This window comes from Neurospora tetraspora, assembly GCF_033439725.1.
Source record: "Neurospora tetraspora strain CBS 560.94 chromosome Unknown B0H65scaffold_8, whole genome shotgun sequence".
NCBI classification, from domain to species: Eukaryota; Fungi; Ascomycota; class Sordariomycetes; order Sordariales; family Sordariaceae; genus Neurospora; species Neurospora tetraspora.
In genome coordinates this window covers 1,724,602-1,738,833 of record NW_026944390.1, presented here as the reverse complement: position 1 = coordinate 1,738,833, position 14,232 = coordinate 1,724,602, and the positions used below count along the sequence as shown (strand labels likewise).

The 14,232-nt window shown below is 44.7% G+C and overlaps 3 protein-coding genes across 3 annotated transcripts; 1 reads left to right on the top strand and 2 right to left on the bottom strand.

Moving 5' to 3' along the window:
• Positions 1–63: 63 nt before the first annotated feature.
• Positions 64–1,608, bottom strand: B0H65DRAFT_478418 (uncharacterized protein). Its single transcript, XM_062827482.1, has 2 exons — positions 205–1,608; positions 64–86 (listed from the first exon to the last, which is right to left on the bottom strand). Exon 1 carries the CDS (start codon positions 1,168–1,170, stop codon positions 358–360), a length of 813 nt encoding a protein of 270 aa, XP_062677734.1. The 5' UTR covers positions 1,171–1,608; the 3' UTR covers positions 64–86; positions 205–357.
• Positions 1,609–1,656: 48 nt separating this feature from the next.
• Positions 1,657–3,369, top strand: B0H65DRAFT_478416 (uncharacterized protein). Its single transcript, XM_062827481.1, has 2 exons — positions 1,657–2,057; positions 2,124–3,369. Exons 1-2 carry the CDS (start codon positions 1,885–1,887, stop codon positions 3,076–3,078), a joined length of 1,128 nt encoding a protein of 375 aa, XP_062677733.1. The 5' UTR covers positions 1,657–1,884; the 3' UTR covers positions 3,079–3,369.
• Positions 3,370–3,528: 159 nt separating this feature from the next.
• Positions 3,529–7,339, bottom strand: B0H65DRAFT_317641 (C-type lectin protein). The gene is made up of 11 exons (XM_062823379.1): positions 7,011–7,339; positions 6,836–6,954; positions 6,542–6,780; positions 6,368–6,482; positions 6,296–6,309; positions 6,214–6,235; positions 5,853–6,139; positions 4,864–5,557; positions 4,737–4,812; positions 4,316–4,689; positions 3,529–4,253 (listed from the first exon to the last, which is right to left on the bottom strand). Exons 1-11 carry the CDS (start codon positions 7,257–7,259, stop codon positions 3,779–3,781), a joined length of 2,664 nt encoding a protein of 887 aa, XP_062677732.1. The 5' UTR covers positions 7,260–7,339; the 3' UTR covers positions 3,529–3,778.
• Between the last annotated feature and the right edge of the window lie 6,893 nt (positions 7,340–14,232).

Here is a 14,232-nt window from a genome sequence, read left to right as displayed (position 1 = left end):
GTTAACTGGGAAGGATCAAGGATATGTATGCTTGTGGTGTTTTTGGGACTTACTTACTGGTTGTATAAGTATTGCGCGGGGAGGCTCTGGGATACAGTCAACATCTTCTGTCCGAACAAGAACATCAAAATAGCGGAAAATAGGGAAATGAGCCGGCAACGGTTCTTCATGATTAGGTATATTAACTCTGTGTAGTTTGCGTACGCTTATAGTAACAAGTCCTGTTGTGACTTTGATGGTATGGCCGTTTCTTGTCCGTTCTCGTCAGCCATGTCGCTTTCCGCGTCTCGGATCCGTTGAAGTCCTGTATGTTGATATGTCTGTTTCTCCATTTTCCTGCCTTTATAACTTGTTTGCTCATTCAAACATGCCGTTCGGTCCATCGTCGAACCCTAACTCCTGCGCAGATGGTTGTCTCCTGTGCCCACCACGTCCACTGCTAGGCGGAGGCGGCAAGAAAGGCATAGCAGATGATGATGATGGGGGAGGAGGGAGTGAAAAGGCCGACAAAGGAGGCTGTGAATCACTACCCAAGTCCGTCGACAAAGGGCGGTCTTGCCTCGCTCTCCTTCCGAACTTGGTCCCGCTCAAGTTCACGGTAATGGTCTCGCCCTCCTTCAAGCTGTAATCCTTCTTCTCCTCGGCCTCCTGCTTGTTCTTGCCCGACTTGATCAGGGGCGCCACGCCCTCGATCAGGCCCAGCGACTTCTGGGCCTCCTGCAGGGCCACGCCAAAGTCGAAGGCCTCGCTGCGCTCCTCGAAGCCGATGCCCAGCATGGCCTTCTTCCCGGTGTTGGGATCCTGCACGCGCAGCGCAAAGAAGCGGCTGCTGTCGATGGCGGCCTCGACGACGGCCTGGGTGGTGTAAGGGGCGGCGGCGATCAGGTCGTTTGTGGCGGGGTCCTCGAGCACAATGTCTACCTTGACCGTGTCCTTTTCTCCAACTTGCTCGGGCGTCTGCGGCGGGATCGAGGTCTCGATGATGCGCACCCGGCCGGTGAAGATGTGCGCCTTGGGGTCGACGGTCCAGTCGGCGGCCATGTGGCCCTTGGTCGAGCGCATAGGGGGGATCTGGTAGATATGGACCGAGGAGTTGGTGATGTGGAGGATGCGCTGGATGGCGTCGGCGGGGAGGGGGGCCTGCGTGGCCGGATCCATGAGGGTCGTCATGATGTTTTGGTGTTTATGTCGTTTTTAATAAGGTATGCTTGCTATGTCGGCAACTTATAGACGAGGCTCAACAAGTCAAGGGAGGAAGGAGAGACTGAAGCCAACATCGCCAACGGGTCCATGGTTTCAAATGATAAAGAAAGAGGCAATGACGGTATAGACTCCTACGCTAGCTTCACTTTCCCCTTGCTGCCCCTGTTCCATCGAAGCGGACAGCGGGACCAGCCTGGAGAGGAGGATCCACGCGACCCCAGGGGTGTCAGTCCCGAACACAGGGGGGGCCCTTCTGTCACCTCTGTGTTTCGACGCTGTAAAAGGTCCCCGGAAGGCCCGTGACTGTAGCAGCTGCCGACAGCGGGGCACATGAACTGGAAACAAAGAAGCTTGACGACGTGCCAGTACACAATGAGGGCGGTGAACGGTGGCAGAATACTTAATCTCACGGCCGCAATTGGAATTTGGGATGAAAAGGTTACATGTAGAGCTGCACATTTTGAGTCACACTTTTGATCAGAACCTGGTTCAGAATACACAATACTTTTTCGACACGGCATACAAGATCATTGTCTAAACCTGTACTCGTCAGATCAAAAGCCAAGACCTGCCTGCTCCAAATCTCCGAGGCCACAGCCAAAAGCGGAACCTTCTCAAAGCTCTCGACTTACAAGTACGACCCCACTTGGACCGACCGCAGCAGTGCTTGGGAGGACTTGTATGTTTTTGCGCAAACCACTTCCCACCTTCACAGCATCAACACACTTCGCCCTCCCCCGGCACAACCCCCTCAGAATGGCCACCGACGATCTATCCAACAAGCCGCTCGCGGTACGGACGACATCGTCCACCTCCACCGACAGCGCCAGCAGTCAAGATGGCGCCTCCTTCGAGTGAGTTTGCTTTGCTTTCCCTCGCAATGCGTCATAACCAACCTACTCACAAACACAAACAAACAGCATCGTCAAAACCTACCGCAACCTCCTCACCTCCGACCCCGACATGACCATGCCCGTAGCAGCCATCGAATCGCTCATCGAGCTCTTGCGCGTCACGCCCTCCTCAACAGCCATGGAAACCGTCGAAGTCGTCAAGACGCAAAAGGCCCTCCTCCTCGACTCGGCCCCCAACCCGCTCCCCCTCTTAGCCGGCGCCGACCTCTTCGAGCAGTACCTCCTCCGGTCGCTTAGAGGGCAGACCGCCGAGTCCTTCGACGAGACGAAGCGCCACCTGCTCAAGAACCGACAGCTCTTTGCCGCGCGCGCCAAGGCCGCCCGCGACAACATCGCCGTTATCGGCTCCCGCTACATCTCCGACCGCAAGATCGTGCTGGCGGCGGGCGGTTCGAGGGTGGTGACCAAGATCCTCGTGCACGCCGCCACGAGCAGGCCAAACACGCACTTCAAGGTCATTTACGTGATGGACGGCAGTCCGCACTGCGACGCCAGCGTGTCTGCCCTAAGGGAAGCAGGCCTCGAGGTAGAGACCATCTCGACCTCCAAAGTGGCCTACATCCTCAAAGACCAAAAGGACATCAACCTGGTCCTGGTCGGCAGCGAGGTGGTGATGCAGAACGGCGGCATCATCTCGCGCATGGGCACTTCGCAGCTGGCTTTGCTCACGCGCTTCGCGGGCGGGTCGCAGAAGCGCTTCTTCGTGGCTGCGGAAAGCCACAAGATTGTGCGCAAGACGCCGCTGTGGCATCCCCAGGTTCTCAGGGTGGGCGTGAAGCAGAAGGATATCAGCAAGTTTGATAATGTCGGCGTTGACCCTGTTGGACAGGAGGCGAGGGATTGGGTGGCGGATAGAGATGAGGTGGATTATACGGATCCGGAGCTGATTGATGGGATTGTGACGGAGCAGGGGGTGAAGCAGCCGAGTCAGATTTGGGAGTTGGTTGATTATGAGAAGTGAAGACAAAAGTTGCCCGGTGCTGAAGGTGGAAGTGTGTTGAAAAGGGTGGGTGACAAAAGGGCGGTTTTATGAATGGACGGATGGATAGATGGATGGAACTTCTTCTTGATCTTTTTCAAGTTATCGGTGTGGTTACTGTTGGTAAATATCTTGCAGCATTATTAGGCGTTTTTAGGGAAAAGGGATGGATGGGTACATGATATCTTCTGGAGGTTGGTTGATATGTGAATAGAAAATGAAAAAGAGTCTCTTCTCACTTTGTTTGGACTGTAAAGCAAAAAGGTTACGTGCTAGGATCAAAAAGATTTATAGTCGCCACTTCTTTTACTCTTGGTGATGGACCGACATGATTCATCGAGTGAAATGACATGTTCATGAAGTCCACAAAACTTCGAGACCACCCTGAGAGGTAGGTATCACAACAATGAAGAGATGGCCGTAAGACCACAGGGGGATATATTACGTAGAGCATCTCCTCTTCATCCAGACATGTCGGATGAACATTATTGATCCCATTTCTCTCTCAGTTCTTTCCTTGTAAATACCCAAACTACATATGCATGTGAAAACTTCCATAAGGTAATCAAGAAAACACCCAAATGAGCGCTCGGCAACAATACCTCTCTCATCTTCTCTTCCAACCCTCCCCCCCCTCCCGCATCCTCACTCACCCTTCCATCCCATCCCATTACACACCTACCTATTCCAACAAATCCCTAACAACCCTCGCCCCCACCCAAGCATAAGGATAATTCCTCTGATACCAATTAACAAAGCTTTTGCGTCCCGCAATCCTCGGATGCGTAGCCCAGCTCCCTCCCAGCACAATATTATGCTTCTCGTCAAAGAAATCCGCCGTGTACCCCGGGTACAGCTCCATGGGCTTGAACCCCTCCCATTTGCCGAGGACCGAGGAAGTCCATTCCCATACGCCGCCGAGCTCGGCTTGCCCGAGGAGGAGGGTGTCGGGTTTGGAGGAGGTGACGGGGACGGGGTGCCAGTTGTGGAAACCAACGTTTGCGCCGTCTAGGTCGGCGAAGAGGTCTTCGGTGGTGGTGGTGATGGTGGTGTTGTCCGAGGAGGAGGAGGAGGAGGGGGAGGAGGGGGATTCGGAGGGGGTCTCGGAAGAGGGAGAGGATGGGGGAGTGATTTCCACGCCGTTGTTGGTTAGGTGGCTGTTGAGGGCATGTAAGTGTTAGTGAGGGTTAAGAAAAGGGGGAAAGGAGGGAGGACATACGCATTAACAGCCGGCACCGTCCTTCCCAATTGCTTCTCAGCTTCTTTCTTCTTCTTAAGGGCCTCAGCATAAGCGTAGATGCTCCGGGTTTCTTCAAAGGTGGGGATACGCCCGCCCATGTAGGCTGCGCAACCGGCGAGTTCGTCGTAAGAGGCAAAGACGGGCCAGTCGAGAGCGTGCTTGAGAGGTACGAGACCATAGATTGTGCGGACTGCTGTCTTCTCGAGGAAAGATGATGGGAGCTGCTTGGAGGCGCCGTTTCTGTGGTGACCGTTCACGCCGTTTCTTGTCCCGTTGGTAAGGTTCTCGTCGTCTAGGCCGGCCCAAGACACGGGCAACTTGCTGATGTTCTTGTTGATCAGGTATTGCGCGTACTGATTCATGTTAGCATTGGACAACAGTAGTTTTTAGGTGAACGTACCTCTTCGTTGGTGATGGGCCTTCCTTGCGCCTGGAAAGCGGCAACTTGGACACGCCTTACGGGCTTCTCATTGTCCCTATTTGACAGTTAGCCTCCTGTTTATCTTCATAGAAAAGAGGCAACTCACCAGCCATAGTGTGTGTTAACATCAGTTCCATCCTCAGGATCATCCAAACCGAGGGTAATCTCCTGGGCCGGAATCTTAAACCACTGATTGGGAACCCTCTCGGACTCTGCCTTCCTAGCGAGCTTCTCGAAGTCGGGTCGCGGAATGTGGGTTGGGGGCAGCGTCTTGTCACTCTGTAGCATCATGTACAACAGCGTCTCGATATGCATGAGCTCGTGCTCAAATCCAACCCAAATGGCCCGGCCCACATTCCGCGGGATATTCTCGATGCCACCTGCATAGAGACCGCGCAACCGGGACCGTACCGTCTCCTGATAGGTCAGGATTTCTTCCACCGGCGGCCATTCGTCAGGAATCTCCGAGTGTGCATGACACAGCTCCGGGTTGTCAACATCAGGATCGATGCCTCTCTCGAAGATCTTGTAGAAGTAAGCTGGCTCTGACGGAGCTTGCTCGGTGGTCTTTGTGAGTTGGATGTCGAGGAAGGTCGGGATGTGACCGAGATAAAAGATGCAGGCGTTTCGGAGCTTGATGGGCTTCTCCAGAAGTTCTTCCTGGGGAAGCATCTGACGTGTGACGACATCCCATGTCGCCCAAAGGGCCTCCCAGTCGTCCAGAGTTGGGAGTGCGCTGCGAGCGTATACCGAAGGGATGAGACTGAACGACATCCTTGACTTGGCAAGCAGATGGAGTCCTACAGTACGACGAAAGGAGGTCAGCATGGATCGATGGTTCTGATGGCGCAAATATTCGATCCTCTCCAGCCCATGCGCGCTACCCAAACCGCGCAGCCCAACACCAACCTATATCGGTAAACATGTGCCGGTGTAAGAGCTGTGCCCATCAGGAGACGCCGCGAGATCCTGTCATCATACGACTGGCTCGTGGGGTGTGGGGAAGGTGCGGTAACACCGGCCGGACGGCTCAAACGGGTAGTCCCAGAAGAAGCTGAAAAACCCAAGCAAGGAAAAGTTATGAAAGCAACTCACCATATTCGTTGCCGTACGTCCATTCCGTGACTTGTTCCAATCCCGCCTTGCTCCAGAGCCTCTCCGCCTCCTCTTTGGAGTACTTTAGGCTCTGTTCGACCTGGATCCTGTCGTGTGACCTAATCAACTCGCCCATAACCATAGTATCGCGAATGGGGGCGTAAAAGGCCTGGTGTCTGCCTCCCTCTTCGTCATACACATACTCGCCAATAACCCTCCAATCGCCCTCGATGAAAGCCGTCTCTCCGAGGATCTCATTGGCGTTGCGGAGACCATTCAAGATGAACCTAGAGTCGTCAGTGTTGGTGTTGGGTCGAAAGCGGGAGCCGCCATGAGCGATAGAGAAAGGGGTATGACATACTCATGAGTGATACCTTCCTTGTCTGTGTGGTTATTGTCAGCTTGAAGGTGGTCTTATTCCATGTCACATGAGTAGCACAAACCGTTATAAGCGTGGCTAGTATATGGTTAGCATTGTTCCTGATGACGTCCCACAATGTTTGTCTAGTACGTACTATACCCTCGCCGGGTCATTGCAAGCATCAACTCCAATGAGCATCTTGTCATTGGGTCCTAGGACGTCCGTAAAGCCCTTGAGAAAAGCGGCGGCGTCACTGCGGTTGAAGTTGCCTGGAGAGAGGATTATGTCAGTGTTTGGCTCTGCCAGTTTCATACGTAGCCAAGCTTACCAATACTTGATCCGAGGTGCAAAATGCATTTCTGTCTGTTGATGTTTTTGGGAGCCTTGAGCCAGTCACGTCCATCGTCGTATGTTCCCAGAAGACCGTGGCACTTGACGTGCTTGTAGGATGGTACCTGGGCGAGAGTGCGTTCCAGCTCCTCTCGAGACAGGTCAAGGGCATAATAGTTGATTTCCTTGCCGGTGTTGTCTAAAGCTTGCAATAGAAGGTTTACTTTGCGCAGATTTCTGGGCAAAGGATTAGCTTACCAAGTCATTCAAACTTGAGTTAGTAGATATTTACCCGCTTCCGAGCTCAATGACCATGGCGCCCGAGGGGATGAAGCTGGCCATCTCGGTGGCATGTTTGGTGAGGATTTCGATCTCGTCATTGGTAAGATAATACTCTTCTAGATAGGTGATCTGCGATGTATTAGCGCGAACCCAGAATTTCAGTCTCTCAGCGTGGGTAGACTTACACGCTCGAACAGCTGCAAGCCTCTCTCGTTATAGAGAAGCAAAGTGGGAAGCTGTCTAGGGCCATCTTTAGGCCGGAACATGGAGGTGATCTCTGTCTTGAGGTTGATCTCTACAGCAACGCGGCGGATGTCGATGATGTCGGCATTTGATGTTTGCTGCTGAAGCTTGGACAGGACATGTTTTCCGGTTATTTTGAGCTGCCCAAGGGCACCATTTGGGGTACTGGCCATGGTTTCCGCACTCGGCATGTTGAATTGCTCGCAAGCTTGGGGTTGAAGATGGGAGAAGGTTGTTTTTTTCGGGGTGAGGAGTTGTTGCGTAACAATGGGAAGAAGAAGGAAGTATGTAGTCGAGGTTGGTTGTGAGCTATGTCTAGGCTAGGTGGAGGTAGAACAAAGGGAGCTACGGGCTAAACTAAACCAGGATAGTGGATAGCTTGGAGTTCAGGAACAAGAGGGAAAGACGCGAGGTCAGAGAAGACAGTTCCTGGCACGCGGATATAAATATATCTCCTAGCCTTACTCAGCCTGGCAGTTGAATGTGATGGAGCCATGTGAATGTATGTGTGCGTGCATAAGTACAGCAAGTGGACTTTAAGCCGGCTTCCTCTTTCGTCCACTGCCATGTTGATGGAGCCCGGGTTATGGACTCATGACCCAGCTTGGAGACAGCAGACGAGCGAGAATCGATCCCGGGATCCAGGATCAGGGAATAGAGACTACCGGTCTATTACATGTCGAACTGTGTAATGAGAAGAAAAGAGAAGGCAAGGAGGAAGAAGATTGGATGTAGCGTTGATCCGGTTACATAACCCCTTGTGCCCCTACACTTGTAGAGCCCCAAAGCCAAGGCAAGGGAGATTTAACTAGGACGTTGGACATGGACGAAAATCATTGGACGTGTTCAGTCCGGGGTACAGCAGGTTCCCGTCTTCCAAGTTGTTACATGGCGCCGCCGTGCTTTGACTGGTTATGATGATGCTGAAGTTTGTATAGACGCATATACTAGAGGTGGAATCAGCCCTAGATGAAGGAACTTTTGGTAGACTCTGAACTGCACTCTGAAGAGAGCGGAAAGAGGATCCAGTAAAGGGGCCAGAGGGCAGTGTCCAAGACCCCAAGAGTAGCACAGAGAAACAACGGAGGTTCGGGGTTCATGGCCTGGCAACCGAGGTACCTGAGCGAATGGCGGGGGATATGGGGAGGCAACAGGACAGAAAGGGAAGGAAAACAAAGCAGACCTTTCGAGGAGGACGAAATTGTTTTGTCATGACCTTTGCTACTCATGCGTGGGCGCACGTTGTTGTAACTGAAAGAGTGGGAGTCGATGGCAGTTGGTTGATGCAAGGAACAAATCACGAGGCGCCCAAAGGGATTGGCAGACAGCGCATGGGCCCGCCTGAGTGTCGGGGCCCCACGCCCTGTGGCTGGGATGGCACACCGATGATGGAAGGAACTAACCAGCGGGGTCTTGGTGTCCCTTTTAGTGTACGGCTGCATCCGGATGTTTGTGCTGAACTGTTAACGTACCTCAGCAAAGCTACAGCACTAACAGTATCAGCTCCGTCATTGATATCACCCGCCGTAGCTTCCGTTCTCAGCTGCTGGAGCCCCGCGTTTCTTTTTCACGGCAATAAAAGTTGACATTGGCTTTGAGGAATTGGTCAAGGAAAGTACGATTCCTATCATCAATGACCGTCTCATCTTGTTACTTCGCTTGCAATCATGGCTCGTCAAGAGAATTGTCAACGGTGAATAAGTCTCCATTGTCGAACCAAGACCCTCTTGACCCTGTCACTATGGCAACCATCGAGATCGCAACTCTCCAGTCCCAAGACCAAACGCTCGGCAACTTTTTCACAACTTTTTCGGTTTCGTCGGACAAACACACTGTCAGATGATCTTGAAGCCAGCAGAGCCGCCGCAGCCTCAAGCTTCTGTTACACAAACTTCTGTCAGTTGTCTGACTACAGTACCTATCCAGAGAGTCTAGTGTATTCTCAAACATGGTTGAGACCGACGTCATCGTTTCACGACGGTTGCGGGCATGCGCAAAAATGGGTCTCCAAGACTCCCGATTCAACCACCGACCTTCTTCCGGCTTTGTGGTCTGACATGGCTCACACGAGTGACGGGGAGACCCCCACGGCAAGAAATAATACCGGCTTCAAGTGCGGCAACCAGTTCTGGAATAGGCAACCATGTCAAGACGTTGGGGTGTCGATTATCCAGACAATATAAACTCATGTACCTATCTCCACCGTACCCGCGCTACTACATCACATTGGCTGGCGTCTGGATAATCGTTTCCGGAGTTGGCAGATGGAATCATATACTTGGGGGTTGGGGACGGCCTGGTGTGGGGCCTTTTTTCAACACCCTTTTATTAAAGAGGGGGAAAAAAAATTATGGGACAGCAAAATATTCATAGGACAGCCCGCATAGCATTTTACTAATAAAGTGTCCCATCCACATTTCAACTACTATATTACATAGCGATATTTATCAATACAACGTTGTCGTAAAGCCTAGTAGATTGTTTAATTAGGTAGTAAGTAAATAAATGAACGAATTTTAGTCTTTTCTATTATTTTCTAGCGCTAGTACAAGTACTAGTACCACCTCCTTTATAACCGCTTCCCTTCTTACTAATATATTCTTAATATGTATAATTTGCTTTCGTACCTATATACGAAGTCTTATAGTGCCCTCAATGTATTTTATAACCTCCCAATATAGTATTAATTCTAGAAATCGCAATTTTAATAGAGTAGAGGGGTCGACGGCTAGTATTAATAGCTCTCTTAGTATAGTAAGCGGGTAAAAGAGATAGTAATTAATTAATTCTAATAATGGTAAACTATTCTCTTTATCTTCTTCTTTGTCGTCCTTCTTATTATATATTACTTTAAGGATAGTTTCGTGTTTATTATCGTTATTGATAAAGGTATTCTCGTCTTCGAATATAACGTTGATTATCTATATATTAAGACGAGCAACGACGTCGGTAATAAATTTAAGGATAGTATTACCTTCTATAGAGTTAATAATTTGCGTATTAATATAAACGGCTATTTAAGAATTTATTTCGATAGCGGAGTGAAGAAAGGACGGGGAGGATAGGACTTCTAGTAATTAAGTAGAAAGTTAAATAGTAGAAGGATTATTATTAATATTAATATTAACTTCGTTATTAGAATTATTAAATAAGAAGTTAAGGAGGTTACCCTATACCCTCTTAAATACTTCTAATACTAGCACACCTTCTATATTACGTACGAAGAATCCCACCCTCTCCTCTTCCTCGTCTAACGTATTAAATATATCCTCTTTATAAATAAGAATATATTCCCCTCTTTTTATTTATTCTTTCTGTTACGGGTCTACTGGGTATGCACGGTAGTAGGGGTGAAACAGAGTTTGAGATTGTTGATAAAGGGGAAGAAGAGGTTCTACAAGCCCGGTTGGACTAGAAGGATACTTATGTATTGGAAGCCTGGCTAATTAGAGGGTAAGTAAGTAAGCGGGTCTATAGGCGCTGTTAAAGGTCTATAGTTTTAGTTTGCAGTTAGGCTCGAATTTTGGGCGCTAGCCCTTTATATTCTCCCCTAATTCTCTCTTACGTATAAAGACAATAATGAAAATTATCATATACAAAGAAATATCCCTAGAATCTAATAAGCGGCCTCTCATCTGTATTGTAGAACTTCTATTGAATAATCCCAAATTAAATACCTTAAACGACTAGAATATAGTAATGAAATAATATAGATAATTGAACTTTTACGGCTAGTATAAAATTTGTAGATATATTATATATTTATTATAAAAATTAAACTCCTAGGAATTATTAACTTTGCTACCTATATTATATATATACGTAGCTAAATTACTATATATAACCTAGTCCTATCTATTCGTATAAGCTTTCGTTTTATTTATTTTATTTAGAGCATTGCCGGTAATTATATTATCCAGTCGATAGTCCGCAACTTCTTTAAGTGGGTAACGAGGTTTCAATAGAATAATTTAATATAGTTTCTACCGTTTGTGCTTGTAGGGTAGCAATTAGACGATTTTTCTTCATAGTAGTTGTAATTATATATTATAATTTATTATAACCCTATATCGCTTATTATAAAGGTTATTAATTAGGTCTAGGGAACCCATAAGGCCGGGTTTGGGTTAGCTGGCCCCTTTAACCAGTAATATATTATATATATTATTTAACCCTTTTTTAATTATAGTATTTTCAGGTTAATTTTTAACTTCTCTAAATAATTTCTATTCGTAATTATCGTAGATTTTATTATTATTAAAATCCCTAACCGGTTTAATAGATATACTATATAATTGCATAGCGGCTTTACCTTTACCTTTATTTTTATTAACGGGGTATGCTTTTGCTTAGTACGTTTAGGAATTATAATTTATATAGCGGTTCTCTTTCTTCTAACGTTATTATTATTTAAAGGTAATCCTAAAGTTGGAATTAGAAGCTTTAAATAAATAATTGCGTTTTATAGTTTTGGATATCTTTATAGTACCGATTTATATAGGATTCTTGGTATTTATAGTATCATTTAAATAATTATTATTATTTAAATATCGGAAATATTTTTATAGAGCTTCGAAGCCTTCTAGAACGTTTATTTCTTCCTTCAATTTTATTCGCTACTCTTTATTTACATTACCTATGAGAAAAGTCTATTTTAAATTATTATTTAGTCGTTTTAAGTTCGGTCGAGGATTTTATTAAAATAGAGGAGGAATATTTTAATTGCTTCGTTTTAGGCTTGTAAGGTTTCGAGGAATTTTTAGGCCGTATGTTTATTGGAATTCGTTTTGCTATAGGGTTAGCGGAGTTTTTGTAGTAGCTTTATTAGTAAACGGTTCGTTGGTTATTAGGTAAAGGAAAGAAGGGTTTTTTAAATAGAGGGTAAAAAGCTAGAGTAGAAGTAATAAAATTAGGCCTCTAGATTATTAATAGTTAGATTATTAATATAGAGTTTTGCTTCGGCGGTGTAGAATTAGGTATTGAGATTTGAGTTTTCTTTAAAAAATTTAATTAGGTAGGGAAGGATTAATTTAAGTTAGTAAGGAAAAATTATAGTAAGGGGAATAATTATAAATTAGGAAGTTTTAAATTTAATTAATTAGTCGATTAGAGATTGAATAGCTATAGTAAATTATTATTATTTTTCGTTAGTAGTTTGGGCCTAAGGGATAGAAGCTATAGTAGAGTAAAGAAAACGAAAAAGTTGAGTACGGTAAAGAAATTGTATAGACGGTCGTGGCTCTCTTATGTAAACGAGTAGAAAGGTTTAAAAAGTATTAAAAAAGAGAGTTAATAATATATTACGGGTTTATTGGGTATAAATAGTAGTAAGGGTAGAATAGAATTTAAAATTATTAATAAAGGGGAAGAAGAGGTCCTACAAGCCCGGTTAGGCTGGAAGGATACTTATATATTGGAAGCTTAATTAATTAAGAGGTAGGTAAGTAAGCGGGTTTATAGGCCCTATTAAAAGTTTATAGCTCTAGCTTGCAGCTAGGCTCGACCTCTGGGCGCTAGCCCCTTATACTTTCTTCTAATTATCGAAGTAAATATTCTAATAAACCTTCACTTTACTATTAGGATTTTTAATTTATTATTTGTATAATTCCTTCTCAATTACCCTATTATATACTTTAACGGCATTTAATTACTTTTTCTCCTCTATTATCTATTCTTTTTATTATTTCTCTATAGCTCTTTAATTGAATTCTCCCTTAGAGAAATTTAAAGATTCGCTATTTCTAAGAACTTTATATACCCGCCGCTTTATTTTACAGTCTAGATTAGCGGCCTTTTTCCTATTTTAACGGTTGCATATTTGAATATTATTATTTATAAGAAGTTCCTTATAAATAACGACCTCGGCGGCGGGATAACGTTATTGAATAGGAGAATTAAAAATATAGAAGTATTTATTTTTAATATAAGTAATAACTTTAATAGTTTTAATAAAGTAATCCTCTTTAAAGAATATCGAAGGTAGGGCGGGGTTAAATTTCTTAGGCTACTTTATTTGAATTTGGAATAGGATTCTCGTCCAGTTAATTAGTTATATCCTAATATTAAAGAAGCTATTGTAAATACTATACGTAATTATATTATTATCGAGGATACGTTAAAAGGTCGGGGATAATATAGTTAGTATAGAGGCGAAATAATAATAATAGGGACGAAGTAGCGGGGAAGGGAGGTAATAATTAATTTTAAATTCCTTAACGAAGGTAGTATGAATAAAGCTATATTCTTTCCGCTAAACGAATTATTTTAAAACCTTCTAATAGTAGGCTTTTATAAAAGAAAATATACTAATATTAAGAAGTTGTATTATATATATTAAATAGGGAAGTAAGGCTACTAAAATAATATTAAAAGTATTAGTGTGCTATTTAACTTCGATATTATAATAACTACTAAACCAATTAATAATTAATAGATAGTAAATTAATTTATAGAACTTTTTTAAATTAATACTGTATAAAGGATCTTCAAATTTTCTACTAAAGTAATCAACTCTATATTAGTTATAACTAAACCAATCTTTAAAAGAGAACCCTTTCTCTTTCTCGTCGTCGTTTCTACCTCCTAGCTTATAACCGTCCTCTTCCCTTAATTTTATAAAAGTAAAGGAGAGGTAGAAGGAGTGCTAGTTTTAATATTTTAATTAATCTAATATAAGTTCGGCGTTCGAGAAGCCGGTTAGTAATTTAGTAAATGGAATATATTTATCGAATTTATTAGCAATAAAGTCCTTAGTAAGGTCTATTTTAAGAATTATATAAATAGGGATAAATTTACTAGTTGCGCTTATATTAATTATAAAAGTAGCCGACTCTCAATTTACTATATCGTTAATTTCGGGCTATAAAAAGATTAATTAGTATTTTTCCCTATATAAATTAATTAGCGCTAACTTACTTTCTATTTCGCTAACTCTCTCAATATAATAACCCTTACGCGCCCGCCCGCTACGTAACTAAGTCTTATACCTATTTTATTATAGTTCTAAATATTACCTTTAATAACCTCGTACTTCTTAATTATAATTTTATATTAATCGAATTTAATTGTTAATATACTCTTCATTTAACTCTTAAAAGCGGTATTTAATCTTGATAATACAGTAAATCGTAGTTTTAAATTCTAGATAGTTTTTAAGGAACTATA